Source organism: Lethenteron reissneri, chromosome 2, assembly GCF_015708825.2.
Source record: "Lethenteron reissneri isolate LAM-NWPU_2019-01 chromosome 2, ASM1570882v1, whole genome shotgun sequence".
NCBI classification, from domain to species: Eukaryota; Metazoa; Chordata; class Hyperoartia; order Petromyzontiformes; family Petromyzontidae; genus Lethenteron; species Lethenteron reissneri.
In genome coordinates this window covers 10,344,766-10,360,872 of record NC_083780.1, presented here as the reverse complement: position 1 = coordinate 10,360,872, position 16,107 = coordinate 10,344,766, and the positions used below count along the sequence as shown (strand labels likewise).

Genomic DNA, 16,107 nt, shown 5'->3' with positions numbered 1-16,107 from the left:
CAATGTTTTGCTGTCTTTTCTTGGATTTTCTGTTTGCACTCAGTCACATAGCCACTTTAAGATGTTTTCTTGTTCATGTTTTAGTTTTCTGTTTGTTGCGGTTGCACCCGATTCAAGAGCCGAATGGCTCACAGGGCTATACCTAACAAATGAACTTGAACTTAAACTTGAAGTAGGTCGCACGGGGGGGGGGGTTACGGGGGACAGAGCCATGGTGGCCTCGTGAGGTTGGTATGGGCCCTCTCGTGAACGAAGCGGAGCCCCCTGCATTTCGCTCCTGTAAATTTCTACGTGATAAGCCACTTTTGTTGAGCTATCGTTTGTGATAGCAAGGTCACTTCTGGAAAATAAGTCAATACCTCAGTGGCCTTTATCTGGTAAGAAAAAAAATAGTTCAGTTTAATTTGTATGTTTTTTTAAAAGTGATTTGTTTATCTTTCCTATACTTTGCACTCCTATTGTATTTATGTATTGTTTGTTCGAAAATTCTGACCCGCCCCTACTAGAAATCTGTGAAAAAGAGCTTCATAGCTCATCGGATTCCTCCAGTTTAAATAAATATTCTGATTCCGATTCTGAAATATTCTCTCTCCTTGCGCCTCCGCGTGCCGATAGCGCCTCTCCTCCCAACGACGGCATGAGCAGGTCGCGTGACACACCACCCACCGATCGGAGCCACTTTGGCCGCGAAACTTGACATCGCTGCCCCTCCCGAGTTCACTGACAAAATGCCAACGTTGCGTTGAAAGCATGGCGAACCCCTCCTAGCGCTCGCCCCCCTCACCCCTCCAGCCCGTGGGTCCCTGGTGCAGTTGCACCACCCTTCGCACCTCCGATTAGCACGGTTGGCTACGTACGGTGCGAAAGAAGTTCAACGTACATACGTAAAACGCCCGGTCAGATGATGGTGACGGTGCGTCGTGTGGGTTCCTGTTGCAGGATCGCTAAGCAGTGCTGTGTGAGCCAACCGCAAGGAAGACGATTTAAAGCTTTCGTGACTGCAGGGATTCATATTCTTGGTTCTTTCGGTAAAGTCACGTAGAAGGGAAATAATAAAATAATAAAAATAAAACATAATAATAGAAGGGAAATAATAAAATAATAAAAAATAAAACACACACGTACACACGCACACATAATAAAATAATAAAAAGAAAACATCATACTATTTTATTATGTTTTATTTTTATTATTTTATTATTTCCCTTCTACGTGACTTTACTGAAAGAACCAAGAAGACGCAAGGAAGCCGTGGTGCTGCCCCGTCTCACCAGAAGGTTAAGAAGGAGCTTGTATTTCTGAAAGTGGTCTGTAAACTCTTCTATGGTGGGCGGCTTGGCTCGTAGCGTGAGCACGCCCTCTGTGCACACACACAAAGGCAGCAATAAAGAAAATCCAGATTTAGGCACGCCGGTGCTATTAGCGAGCATCACGCTTGGCATGCAAAGCAGCCTGCGTGCAATCACAACCTCCTCCCTTAATGTCCCTTGCCCAACGCTTCGACCAGTTCCAGACTGCGAGTTTCCATTCATGCCTGCCGAGGGAGTTTAGTTTAAGTTGAGGTGGCACAGCAGCCAGCTGGTTACAAGGGTTGGCGACTTCTTCCAACCTTTTGGGGCTCCGCAAACCCTCACAGGGTCAGCTACCCCTTACCCCACGATGCTGTTCAAGCTGTGGGACTCCATCTCTCCCTGCGCACAAGACAAAGACACACCGCGCCGGCGTAGGCATTTGCGGCTGAGTCGACCTAGGGGAGGCCCAGCACCGGTGGCCGTGAGCGGGAAACCAACTTGGGTCGCTGGGTTCGTAGCAAAACACGCTTACCGCTACGCCACCATTCCCCATGCACACACGCACACACGTACACACGCACACACGCACACACGCCCACACGTACACAAGCACACACGTACACACGCACACACGCACACACGCACACACGCGCGCGCGTGCACGCGTCCACTCACCGCCAGAACTCTTCTTCTTTCCTTTGGACTTTTTATTCTTCCTTTTCCCCATTTCGTTCAGCGCCTCCTGGATTTTTTGCAGCCTCCGGACAAATGCCTCGATCTCGTCGAGCAAGTTGTTCATCAACTTCTGCACTCACATCATCATCGTCGTCGTGGTCGTCAATTACATCATCATGATCATCGTTGCCTGTAGCAGTAGCGTCTTTGTCGTCAACAACAGCAGCAGCGGCGGCATCATTAGCGATAGCCCGTCGTCATGTCCTGCTTTAGAGGCGTTCGCCACGTGCCAATCAAGCTGAAAATGTTGCAATCCCATCAAAGCAGTTGAAATCCTGAGTACATTTTGGTTTTAGTGCCATTCTCATAGCGCAAGGTTATCACACAGGTGACGTTTTTCAGACGGCGGTCGTCTGCCGTAGTTACGAAGTAGGGGGGCGATGTTGCTATGTGGCCCTTGCCGAGTTGGTAATTTGCGATGTGATTTTTAGAATTTGGCAAATTTGGACCGCGGCGCCAGCAAACGTGGGCTGCGCTCTTTCGAATGACGTCACCGGATCGGTCAACGTCCAGTGTGAAGCAAGGCGATGCATGCCACAGTATTCACGGTGAATACACCCACCCGCGGTATTAACCAGGGTGGCCCACAGGGCTCGAAGCGTGAACCTCAAAGTTGAATTGTCATGGTAAACGCCACCATCGCCGTCGTCGTCAGAACCGCAGCCTCACTCACCAAATTTGAGTCCTTGTCGTGCGACGATGGGGGTGGTTGCATTCCTGCACAGCGCATACACACTCAATGTTACACATTGCCAACAGTCTGGAGTTTTCCTTTAGTTGTCACCTGTCCTAGTGTCGAAGAAGAAGAATTCAAATAAACTACAAAAAAAATATTGTTATTTTACCAGCTACATGGCTCGTTTTCAGAAGCGACCTGGCCACAAATGATAGCTCAACGAAGTGGCTTACCACGTGGAAATTTATAGCAGACAAATACTCGAAACGCGTATTGATTCTAAATGTGGAGGGAAAATCGGAGGCCCCGGTGAAAAATTCCATGCGACCACGGGGAAAGAGAGACATGCAAACTCCAAATATACGACGGGCATCAGGGGTCGGGGTCAAACCCATGAACCTCCTGCCTACCAGGCAAGGCCGTTAACATCTCGCCAGCGTGGCGTGGCCGGGGAAGGGGGCTTAAACCATGCTCATCTGCAATAAGCGGCAGTCAAGGTGCTCATCGCTCCAGGTTCGGAAATGCTACAAAAAGTCCACCCTGGTGAATTTCGTCATCCCGGATGAGGCCCTCGCTGTGAGCGGAGAGAGACGGGTACCTTGGTCCATGAAGGGCATGGGCGGGCGTGAGTGCGAGCCCCGGGATCGGCCCTGGGACAGCTGCGCGGAGCCAATGTCCGTGCCGTCCTCTCGAATACCCATCCGCTCCAACTTCTCCTTGTTCAGCCTGGAAACGCCGATCGGATCACATGACTGGGGTGCGGTTTTGGCATTCGTGCCATTGTTCCAGTGCTAGTTTGTCGCGGAGGAAGGCGATTTTGTTTTCACGGATGGGTACAGTCTGCGGTAGTTTCATAGCTCTACCCAATCAGGTGATTTTTTTTCCCTGGCAAATTTGGAGCGTGACACTGGCACTTATTGTCTACTCTCGCTCCAACGACGCCAAAGGGACCTTTTAAATGTCTGCTGCAAAGCCGACGGTGCGTATGCATGCACGAGTAAAAGTTCAACATACAAACGTACAATAAACCTGCAGTGTCGTGATGATTCATCAAATCGCTGAAGCGTGTATGTGTATGTATTGTCACCGGTCATCGAGTGCTCACCGTAACGTCTCAGGCCTGATCTTCTTGACTGTGCTGCGTGCATCTGCAACTCCGGATTCGATGTCCGACTGGATGATGTTGGCCTTTGGAGGGCGGACACGCGGACAGCGTTAAGAGCAACGGGAATCAACCATCACGCGCGAAAGCCACCGCAACAAAACACAATTGCAAAAACCATAGCAAGCACGATAACCACAACAACACCACCACGCTACCACCACCACCACAAATCAGCCAGCACACATCAACCGCCATGACTACCGCAACAACACTTCGAGCACCTAACAACAATCACAAAAATACTTTGCTACTACCACCACCACCACACAGCACACGTGATCAATAACATAACTACCACAACAACAACAACAACAGTCACAACCACCACCACCACCACTGCCGAACAACGACGGGCGGGTCAGCAAGTCACAACAACAACAAACCAATGCAAAAAACTAACTGCGACAGGATTTGCGTGAAAGGGGTTACCTCTGCCGTCTGGAAGAGGTAAATGTCGGGGAAGTCCTCCTGCGGGTCTTTCAAGACGAGCGCCAGCAGTCGGCCAATGCTGGCGTCCCCAGCCTCTACCTTGCACTGCTCGATCCACAGCATGTCGAATTTCTCCAGCTGCTCCTGGAAACACACAAACGACACCCCCCGCCCCCCACCGACTCGTTAGCAGAGGTCGCAACAGGGTACCCGATAGCCGTACCCTACCCGATGCCCGGCTACCCGTTTGTGACCCTGGTGCGGCCGGGTACGGGTACGGGTAGACCGTGAGTCACTGGTGAGTCACCGTTTGTCACTCATTTCCCAACGTCTTGTCTCTTCTCACAATTCAAGTTCCTAGAGTCAACCCACCAGCACCTGCAACATGGCCTGCAACATGGCTTCATCCCAGAGGTCGCAATCAGGTACCCAATACCCGTACCCTATCCGTACCCGACCGGGTACGGGTAGGGTACGGGTACGGCTGGGTACGGGTACCCGTTTGCGACCCTGGTGCGGCCGGGTACGGGTAAGGAATCAAAACCCGTTTGCGACCTCTGCACATTAGCCTCGTAAACTGCCGGGGGTGCATTCTGTGAGCGAGAGCCTGTTAAGGCCAGCGTTGTGGCACGATGAGGGTAGGGTGTCACGGTGGCTGGGAAATGTTAACTACCTCGCCTGGTATGCAGGAGGTCGTGGGTTTGATTCCCACCCTGACGCCTGCTGCTGTATGTTTGGAGTTTGCGTGTCTCTCTCCCCGTGGTCACGTGGATTTTTCTCTGGGTCCTCCGGTTTTCCCCTCCATATTTACAATCAACGTGCATTTAAAGTATTCGGCTGATATAAATTTCCACGTGATAAGCCGCTTTGTTGCGCTATCATTTGCGGCCAGGTCGCTTTTTGAAAAATAACGATATAGCTAAGTGGACCTTACATGGCAAAATATAAAAAAAATTGTTCAGTTTATTCTTGATTTGAAGCTTTCGTGACGGCAGGAATCCATACTGTTTGGTTCTTTCGGTAAATTCACGTAGGTAGAAAAATAATAGATCAGTTTATGTGTTGCCAGCCCACTAAAGGGAGAGAGCCTCGACTGGGTTGATTGAGGTTACCTTGGTGTGACAGTCCAGCAAGCTGATACTGTTGGGCTCCACCTGCAGATACATCTCCTGGACCCAGATCCTGCCCGTGGTGTTGAGAAAGACGAGGCGTTTCAGTGCATCCTTCACCGTGACGAGGCCTTCATCCGGGTCCAGGATGATTGTCACCAGGTGCTGACAACCACGACCGCGGGAGAAACCCAGCAAGCAAGTGAGTCTCAAGGTGAAACACTGCGTTTGTTAACACATTTGTATATATATTTTTTTAAATAAAAACGATGATTTTTTTTACCAGGTAACGCCCACTGAGCTATGTAGCTCTTTTTCAGAAGCGATTTGGCCACAAATTATAGCCCAATAAAGTGGCGTATCACGTGGAATCAAATACTCTCAACGCATGTTTCTAAATGTGGAGGGAAAAACCGGACGACCCGGAGAAAAATCCACGCGACCACGGGGAGAACATGCAAACTCCAAATATACAGCAGCAGCAGGCGTCAGGATCGGGATGGAACCCACGACCTCCTGTATACCAGGCGAGGTAGTTAACATCTCGCCAACTGGCGTGCCGCGAGACACCAGTGTGCCACACAGACGTCCCAGGTGTACTGCGGTATATTCTGAAATTATAGCAAAGAACCTCACGATACTCTTTGATTATTTCGATAAAGTCACGTAGGTAGAAAAAAATAATAGATGACAACGTTTCGATCGCAACGCAAGCGATCGTCATCAGGCGACTTTCTACCCACGTGACTTTACCGAAAGAACCAAAGAGTATGGATTCCTGCAGGTCACGAAAGCTTTCAAATCAAGAAACGAACCTCACTGTTCGCAAGCAAGGACAGATTAACTCTCCGCGCCGTTCAGTGGCTGATTTCAGCTCCCATCTGTATCCCGCCCTCCCCTATCCATCGATCTCGGAGCGGTACGGCAGAAGTCTGTCAACCCCCCCCTCCCCGGCCCTCTGAACCAGAAGTCGCAAACGGGTTTTGATTCCTTACCCTTACCCGGCCGCACCAGGGTCGCAAATGGGTACCCGTACCCGGCCGGGTACGGGTAGCCGGGTATCGGGTAGGGTACGGGTATCGGGTACCCGGTTGCGACCTCTGCTCTGAACTCCCTCTGTCGCGAATGCGCGTTCGGGCACGCAGCTGAGGGTTAGTGGATGACACAAATGTTGTGAAAATCCCTTCCCCTGGGCACTGAGGATCCATACCACGGACTTGCCAGCAGAAGGCGGTACAGCAAAAATGTGGACTGATGTCATGTGTCCCTTCCGTATGACTGTCTTGCCGCTTGTTTAATTCATTCTCTCTCTCTCTCTTCGAGAGTGAGCCAACACTGTGCAGCGCATTACAAGTTAAAATTATGATTCCGTGCAGTATGTATCGTGTGTTTTTGTGTGTGTGTCTGTGCTCGACAAACTGGCTCAATCGAGTTTTTCGGTCACGATTTTAAACCCGCTGAGAATGACGTTTCCCACCATCACGTGCTAGTTCTCAAATGTATATAGATATTTTTTATAATGGGCAGGGTGGGATTAATGTAAGGCCGTAATTATAATATTATAATATTCAAATGTGCTCAAAATGTCACCCCAATATATTGCTATAAAATAGATTTATGTTCATATGATTGCGGTTATGGTTGTTCTTTATTAATCCCTATTATCTCCTATTACATACAATGAAACAAGAAAAGGTAAAAAAAACAGAGCAATGTAATACAATACACTATTAGACATTGTAAAAAATAAATAAAAAGTCCATCCCATGTGTTAATGAATTTTTAAAATATTTTAGGCAGGAAATTAGTTTTCAAATTTAGATTTTTTCTCGGGGGGGGGGGGGGACCCTCAGACCCCCTTGAAGATTTGGTCCCCCCCAATGTTGACTCCATGGCTACGGCCTTGGATTAATGCCCCCCGCCACCACCCCGTTATGACGTTCCTTTCAAACAGCCGCACGTTACTCATTCACGAGCTTCAAAGCGAATTCGTCTCCTCGCGAAGGCGACGGTTGGGCAGCGATGGACGTATTTGTCGCCACAGGAGTAAAGGTGGCGGTGGTTTATTGTGCCCGTGAAGGGTGGCGAGGCGTTGTGCGCAGAGCGAGGAGGGGGGGTGGCAGCCCACCTCCACGTGGTACTGTGACGTCTCTCCTTGCAACGTGCCTCTTCCCAGTTTCTTCCTTTGTTCTGCAACACGAGAAATCACCGTCGTCGTCACCACCACCACCATCATCATCATAATCATCAAGGCATTCGTGATTCTCGTGATATGTTAGAAGCGAATTTTAGCGGCACTCCATTGCTGTTTCTCCACATTGATATTGATGATTGTTTTTTTTACGCAGGAAAGTCCGGGGATGGGCACTTGCAGCGTTCGGCTAGCGATAATCGATTTGTATCGAGATATTGACACCGGTATTGTTGAATGCACTGTTTTGATAACAGGCCAACGCTGAGCGAGCAATGGGTTCGGGTTTGGTCTACAGTGGTAAAAGGTGGCAACTCTAGAGGCGTTCTACTGCTGGATGAAGGTCTCCTTCATCCTTGGGGTACTGCTTTATTGAGTGCATTGTAGGCTTGAGCTGCTGTACTGACATCCGTCCCCCCTCCCCCCTCATTTCCAAGTCATGCACTGGGCGAGGTGGTGAGACAAAATGCGTTCCCTTCACCAAACTAAACTATTCAACATAAATTTTACTTTACCAGGTAAGGCCCACTGAACTGCATAGCTCGTTTTCAGAAGCGACCCTTGGCACAAATGATAGCTCAATGAAGTGGCTTACCACGGGGACATTTATAGCAGGCAAATACTCTAAACGCGCGTTGATTCTAAATGTGGAGGGGGAAACCGGAGGGCCCGAAGACAAATCCACGCAACCACGGGGAGAGAGAGAGACACGCAAACTCCAAATAATCATTCGTCGGGTTCGGGATCGAACCCGCGACCTCTTGCATACTAGGCGAGATGTTAACAACCCACACAGGCCAGCTTGGGGGCCGTCCATAAATGACGTCACGCACCTGGGGGGGGGGGGGGTCAGACACTTGTGACGATGTGCGACGAGGGGGGGGGGGGTGTTGAGAAATGTGACGCCACAGCAAAATGCGCAACTTTAAATAAATATAGACAACACGTTCTACTTCATTAAATAGACTTTTTAATACATGTTTTCTCCTACAACATCAGAGTGCAGCGTCACATTAAATACGCACTACAATGACAATAGTTTAAAGCGAATTGAAGCATGTTTTATTTATTTTGGGGGAGGGGCAGAGCTTCGTGACGTCATATTTGAGGGGGGTGGGTCTGACTTTTTGTGACGCCGTGTGACGGGGGGGGGGTAAAAAATCGTCCAAAATAGCGTGACGTCATTTATGGACGGCCCCTTGGTCCAATATGGTAGAATCACCACCCCCCCTCACAATTGACGTACCCAAAACAAACTTACACCCGGGGATGAATTCACGGTGGGTGAGCCGTGGGTGACGATCAAGGGGAATAGAGGAGGGAGAGGGGGGACACACACACACTCTCTGTAGTTGAGTTCTGTCCAGAGGTCGCAACCGGGTACCCGATACCCGTACCCTACCCGATACCCGGCTACCTTGAGTCACCGGTGAGTAACTGTCACTCATTTCGGGTAGGGTACGGGTACGGGTAGGGAACGGGTACCCGTACACGGCCGGGTACGGGTACCCATTTGCGACCCTGGTGCGGCGGGGTACGGGTAAGGAATCAAAACCCGTTTGCGACCTCTGGTTTTGTCGAAGAACTCGCTCACCGTAAATTGTCTTGGCGCTCTTCTCTGGATAGCCGGCACCTCCACCTCCCCCAGGCGCCCCGTAGCCCCTGCGACACGAGCAGATTTGACGCAAGATCAGAACATCGGCAGGTAAGCGAGTAAACTCGTGATTGGTTCATCTCCTTGGTTCTTTCGGTAAAGTCACGTAGAAGGGAAAAAATACAATAATAAAAATAAAACATAATAAAATAATTCTCACGACGTTTCGGCCACAACGCAAGCAGCCGTCCTCAGGTGAAGACCAGGTCTGTCGGGGAGACAGCGTTTGTCTTTCCGACAGACCTGTTCTTCACCAGACAGCATCTGTCTTTCCAACAGACCTGTTCTTCACCTGAGGACGGCTGCTTGCGTTGTGGCCGAAACGTCGTGAAATTATTTTATTATGTTTTGTTTTTATTATTTTATTATTTTCCTTCTACGTGACTTTACCGAAAGAACCAAGAAGAAGCTACTGCGTTTTAGGGGAACAAGCCGAAGGACCGATTTTACCTATCCACATTTTGTGTAGCGACTTTCTCCTGGCGATGCGGCGCATGGCATCCCCTTGACATACACGGGAAGGGCGTTTCGCAGCGTTCGTGCGATGATCTGCCGACCGTCGCCTACCCAGGGCTGAATGACAGGCCGCGTGCGTAGCCGCCACGGCCGCCGCGGCTACGGAAGCGAAGCTTCGCAAAGTCCGGACAAGAACGCGGCCGATGCGTTGCCAGCACCACGTGGCTTGCCCAGGGGTTGCCGTCGCTTGAACGCACGAGGTCAAGAAGCGGACTCAACCGGTGCGCAAATGTGGCGATACGCGCCGCCGCCGCGACAAATTGCCACGTCAGGTGGACGCTTGACAAGTCCAGTCTGTCTCCACTGCGAGCAACCGGTTGCAGTTGCACGCAACCGATCGCTCGGGCGTGGACCTGGCTTAACCGACATGGGCTCGGGGGCGTTTGTCCGTGGCCGCGCGCGCGCGCGTCAGATCTCGCTAAATTTAGAGGCGCTGCACTTTGCAACAGGGCGCTATTTGCGCGTCTTATCGAGGCAACCTTAGGACCACATTTACGGCCGCCTCCCGGGCTCGTTAAGCCGCACGGCGTTCGTGAAACCAACCGCGTCGTCGCGACCACCTCCATGGGGGGGGGGGGGGGGGGGGGGGGTCGGTGTAAGGTTCAGTTACTAAATCGGTGACACGGAGCGAGCGGCAGCGCGTCGCAGGGGGGCTCGCGGTTTCGAAACCGCACGGCCGCCCTGGATAATACCCGCGGCCGTGTGAAGAGCTGTCTGCTTCGCGGTGGACATTACATGTCTCCGGACGTCATCGAAACGTTACTCGAAAGCAGTAGGCCGTTGCGTGCTGCCATCATGAATCGAACTTTGTCAATTTGAATAAGTGAATTTTAAAAATTCCATTAAAAACCGGCAATCATTTATTATTTCCCTTCTAAGTGACTTTACCGAAAGAACCAAGAAGATGAATCCCTGCAGTCACTAAAGCTTTAAATCGAAACTCGGTAGCTGTTGCCTTCCTGAAGAACACTGGGTACAACATCAAGTGAAGCACAGTCCGCGATAGCACGTGAGGTGTGCACGCAGACCGAACAAAGGCTGAGGCGCGTGGGTAGCGTCTAGGAACATCCAACAGCATCCCGCCTTGTGTGATACTATGCCCAGGCAGCCGTACGAACACTCAGTCTTACTCGCGCGAAGTAGTTCTGTTCACACAATCGCGTTGTATCCAATTCACATCAGCGTCATTAAAAAATTAACCCGTAAAAACAAAGTTTTTCACTATAAATCCTTTATATGCGTGGCATCGGTTTTATTTGATTATTCATTTCCGTTTTTCTTGAGTAAGAGTTTCATTTTTATCACATTGGTATTTTAAATTAAATATGAATATTTTTTTTTCCTAAAAAGTGGAAAATTTTGGAAACATTTTTTCACGAAAATAAATTGTCACGCACAACGAGTCTGTGTGCAAAATGTCAGCTCGATTGGATCACGGGAAGTGGGTTAAAAAACGACCGAAAGATTTGCACGGTCGTAAGCGCGCAAGCAAGCAAGCAAGTGAACTTAATATAAAGGATTTAAAAATATATATGTTCCCGAATACATCAAGAGCCTTATATCCAGTTCGCGCTTTGAAAACCACACGCGTTATAGGAGAACAGACTGTATCTGCACGGGGATAGAGTGTTTCCCCCTCGCACGCGTGGATTTTCGACGCGTGATCCATTTCCTCCGACACGTATGAACACCCGTTATTTGGCTGAAAACATTTAAAGCACTCAGGTGTGGACCCACCTCTTGGAAATACAGTATTTCATAACAATTAAATGTTTAACACGTAGGCTTTCGCAACCAATATCATCCATAATACAGGTTATTTTGGTTTAGATCGCGTAAGTATATAAATGTGTCGTTAAACCCCCACCACCCGACACAGCCTATTAGTAAGGTTTGTGACGTAAACAGAACGTGGCCAATTCGTTACTAGTACAGCACACTGGTGTGTTGGAGAGCCAAGCCACACCATAAATGTGGTTTGGCTCTATATTTAAACTATTAACGGATAGTTTATATATATATTTTCTATCTACGTGACTTTATCGAAAGAACCAAAGAATATGAATTCCTGCAGTCACGAAAGTTTCAAGTCAAAATGTATAATTCACTAATTCAAAGTGAAATAAGCGAAGAGTTCCAACTCAATATGGGGCAGTGAATATCTCCCTTGACATTGCTGCGCCAGTAAAATTCGATATTCCTATGCCGAGTACCATTCTGTCCATAAGACGACCACATTTAACTTCCCACAAAGTGGTACTCGTTTATCGATCCCAAAAATTATTATGGTCCGACTCCCCCGAGTGGCATTTGAACCAATTTCCTTCTGCTTGTGAGTTGCGTGCCCTAACCCCCCAGTGGTACTGAGACACGTGACATTGGAAAAAGTTGTCGGTCCACTACTGGATGAATGCCTCTCCGTGTCACGCCAGTCATGGTGGTCACGTGGTCATACTTCACCACGTGGTCAGCGAGTGTTGGTGAAGGAGGGGAACTCCAGATCCAGATCACAACTGATGGAAGCCGTGGACGGGAATCAAACGTAGGTAAAGCTCATGGTTTCAGTCTGCTAAGGTGCCGTCCATAAATGACGTCACGCGATTTTTGACGATTTTTGACCCCCCTCCCCCCCTCGTCACACGGCGAAAATAAAACATGCTTCAAATCGCTTTAAACTATTGTCATTGTAGTGCGTATTTAATGTGGCGCTGCACTCTGATGTTGTAGGATGAAACATTTATTGAAAAGTCTATTTAATGAAGTAGAATTTGCATTGTTTTATATTTATATTATTTTATTATTTCCCTTCTACGTGACTTTACCGAAAGAACTAAGAATATGAAGTAGAACGTGTTGTCTATATTTATTTAAAGTTGCGCATTTTGATGTGACGTCACATTTCTCAAACCCCCTTCCCCTCCCTCGTCACACATCGTCACAAATGTCTGACCCCCCCCCCCCCTAGGTGCGTGACGTCATTTATGAACGGCCCCTAACTACTGAGGTGCCACTCCTCCCCCACACCCCGGACTCTTACCCAAGTCTGGCACGTCTACGTTTATCACCCAAGACTATTTATTAGCTGCTGTGATGAGGCACTTGTTGTATGGTGGAGATAGGCGGTCGAGAGGCAGAGATAATTAGTTTCCAATGATAAGTTGCGATTAAGACGGCAAGGGTGGAGGTGGGTTCTACATCATCCTGCTTTCACCTGGGCGAGACCGCTTGCGAGATAACGCAACGGAAATTTCAACCTTGTGACGTGCAACACGATACAGCAGTCGTGCTGTGATGGTTCCAGCTGAAGACGGAGGCTTGTGTTGCCTCCGAAACGTCGTGATTTTTTATGGAACTTTTATTAATTTAAATTGTATTTTTTAGTGTGCGACACGAATTTGCTCGCTCTCGTCACCACAGGCATGTGAAAGGTGAGAAGGCACACCATTCCCCCCAAGCTCTGCGGTCCTCTGTGCACGGAGATGTTTTCAGCCGAATAATGAGCGTTCACATGTGTCGGAGGAAACCAGAGCATCCGGACCACACACACACACGTGTGCGAGGGGGCAACACTCGATCCCACACTGGTGGGACAGGTGGAGGAGATTCGTCCTCTCTCCCCATGATTGCGTGGATTTTTCTCCAGGTCCACCGGTTTTCCCCTCCACATTTAGAATCAACACGCGTTCAGAGTATTTTGTTGCTACATATTTCCACGTGGTAAGCCACTTGCTCTGTCAAAAAATTTCACCTGGAAAATTCCCTTCGGGCAGAACGTCACCATTTGCAAAGGTGTCCTGCGTGGTGGTTGCACACGTGCATCGCAAGCGTGTGATGTCGTGCAAACATGCATTTACAATCGATCATCTACATCGTACGCTATCTGAATCAATTGGAAATGCCCCAAAAACACTTAAGAAAATTTGTAAAATTTGCCATTTTTGACTTAAATTCTGGAATTTTATTGTTTTTAAATTATTCTTTAACAAGCTCGGCTTTAAAAACAATAGTGGTGTGTGTCATATTTTTGTTTCTATTCAAGTGAAAAAAATTAAAGTAGATTTTTAGGTGGGATCCTGCCCCACCCGATTTCCGTGACCTTTCCGTGAATAAATTGTTATTTCGTGCCACTCGGTTATGAATTTAAGCACAAGCATTCACCCGAACGAAACGCAGCCCTGGAAAATGGGACACGAGCGTGCTGCGTTCTTAGGGGCCGTCCATAAATGACGTCACGTGATTTTGGACGATTTTTGACCCCCCCCCCCCCTCGTTACGCGGCGTCACAAAAAGTCAGACCCCCCCCTCAAGTATGACGTCACAAAGCTCTGCTCCCCCCCCCCCCGCCATAACCATATTTCCATTTTGAAAATAAAACGTGCTTCAAATCGCTTTAAACTATTGTCATTGTAGTGCGTATTTAATGTGGCGCTGCACTCTATTTAAAGTTGCGCATTTTGATGTGACGTCACATTTCTCCCTCCTCCCCCCCTCGTCACACATCGTCACAAATGTCTGACCCCCCCCCTCCCCCCAGGTGCGTGACGTCATTTATGGACGGCCCCTTAATGGCGCCGTGAATGGGCCCACAGGTCCCGCGGTTCGAGCCCCCATGGCCGCCCTTGTTAATTCTGCCTTCGTCTCCAGCTCCAGTCCATCATGCTCGGCAATGATGATGGGTCTGGGTGAAGTCCCTCCATTGCTGCCTGTCATCCACCATGTCTTTCACGGCTTTGCCCATCACCAATCCCCTCTGCTTGACGTCTCTCTTCGCATCATGAATCCAACGCGTTGTCTCTCTCTCCGTCTCTGCTTCTTCTTATTCTCGATCTTTGTAAGTGTAGTACGGAGTAATACTGATGGCCTTAATCTAAGTTGTCTTGTGGTTGTTGTTGTTGCTTGACTTGCATCCCACTGGGATTTTTGCACGCAAGCGTTGGTGTACGGTGTTTTTTTCTGCAATATTTTGCTGTCTTTTCTTGGATTTTCTGTTTGCACTTAGTCACATATTCACTTTAAGATGTTTTCTTGTTCATGTTTTGTTGTTGTTGCGGTTGCACCCGATTCAAGAGCAGAATGGCTCACCGGGCTATACCTAATAAATGAACTTGTATCCTAGAGTGGTGTGCATCACCATATTCTGGTGTGCGTGGCCACATTTGGTGGTCTTGTCAGGGTTCCTACCGTGAGTTTATTTGCCGCAAATGCCACGCGCCGCCTGCGTCACAGTTGAACGTTAAAGATCCCCATGACGTCACTCGGAAACGAGTAGGCCACGTGTTATCAGCGTCAGGGTCAAACTTTGCCACGTTTTTTTATCTACCGGCAAATGACCTCATTGAATAGAGCCACAGTGCTATGGCTACATCCAACTGTGAAAACTTAGCAGGACCCTCCTGCACGCATGCACGCACGTTGAACATCTTTCGCACCGTACGTAGCCAACCGTGCTAATCGAAGGTGCCTCGGGCAAGGACAATCAACTGAACACAACAAAAAGCTTTTCGATTTAAAGCTTTCGTGACTGCAGGGATTCATCTTCTTGGTTCTTTCGGTAAAGTCACGTAGAAGGGAAATAAAATAATAATAAAAATAAAACATTATAAAATACAATTCTCACGGCGTTTCGGCCACAACGCAAGCAGCCGTCCTCAGGTGAAGAACAGGTCTGACTTTACCGAAAGAACTAAGAAGACAACAAGAAGCAGTTGTACAGAAATGAGGAGGATACTAGAGCCACTTGAAGGATGTTTTGGAGGAGAACTTATGTGAACCAAATGCTTCCGCGGGTCGTTCTCTGGCACAATGGACGCATTTCTCTGTGACATTTCCAAACGGATTATAATTTCTATTGCAACACTAGCAATCGTCATCAGGTGGAACAACCACAGCAAGAAAAAACTGCCTACTTCAGCAGTTTTGACGATTGCTTGTGTTGCGATCGAAACGTCGTGATCTATTATTTTTCTACCCACGTGACTTTACCGAAAGAACCAAAGAGTATGGATTCCTGCAGTCACGAAAGCTTCAAATCAAGATTGGATTATAATTAGTCTCATGACACCATGACCTTGATAGCACAACTGGAATGATTTTTTTTGTGGAAAATATGCAGGAAGCGCCGGGTGGCTTGTGGGAATATCATTTGATGGTCCGAATAAAAACAACGAATTCAAATCATCGGTACGTTTTGGTTATTCGGGATATTCTTGGAGCGTCAGGGCTATCGCGAAGCAATGGTGCTGCTGTGGTTTCACGTGCAAGTATCGTCTGTCAAGGCCGTAGCCACGGAGTCAACATTGGGGGGGGGGGGGGCAAATCTCCCAGGCGGTGTTGGGTCCCC

General features: G+C 48.6%; 1 protein-coding gene across 1 annotated transcript in view; it reads right to left on the bottom strand.

Annotated features, from left to right (window-relative positions):
- Positions 1 to 16,107, bottom strand: part of LOC133343268 (epidermal growth factor receptor kinase substrate 8-like) — a 52,398-nt gene that overhangs the window by 16,456 nt on the left and 19,835 nt on the right. Inside the window, exons 3-11 of the mRNA XM_061552729.1 lie at positions 9,192 to 9,259; positions 7,535 to 7,596; positions 5,410 to 5,571; positions 4,298 to 4,441; positions 3,809 to 3,891; positions 3,302 to 3,429; positions 2,701 to 2,744; positions 1,968 to 2,097; positions 1,272 to 1,360 (exon numbers count right to left, since the gene is read on the bottom strand). Coding sequence (XP_061408713.1) covers positions 1,272 to 1,360; positions 1,968 to 2,097; positions 2,701 to 2,744; positions 3,302 to 3,429; positions 3,809 to 3,891; positions 4,298 to 4,441; positions 5,410 to 5,571; positions 7,535 to 7,596; positions 9,192 to 9,259 — 910 coding nt within the window. The remainder of the gene's footprint in view (positions 1 to 1,271; positions 1,361 to 1,967; positions 2,098 to 2,700; positions 2,745 to 3,301; positions 3,430 to 3,808; positions 3,892 to 4,297; positions 4,442 to 5,409; positions 5,572 to 7,534; positions 7,597 to 9,191; positions 9,260 to 16,107) is intronic.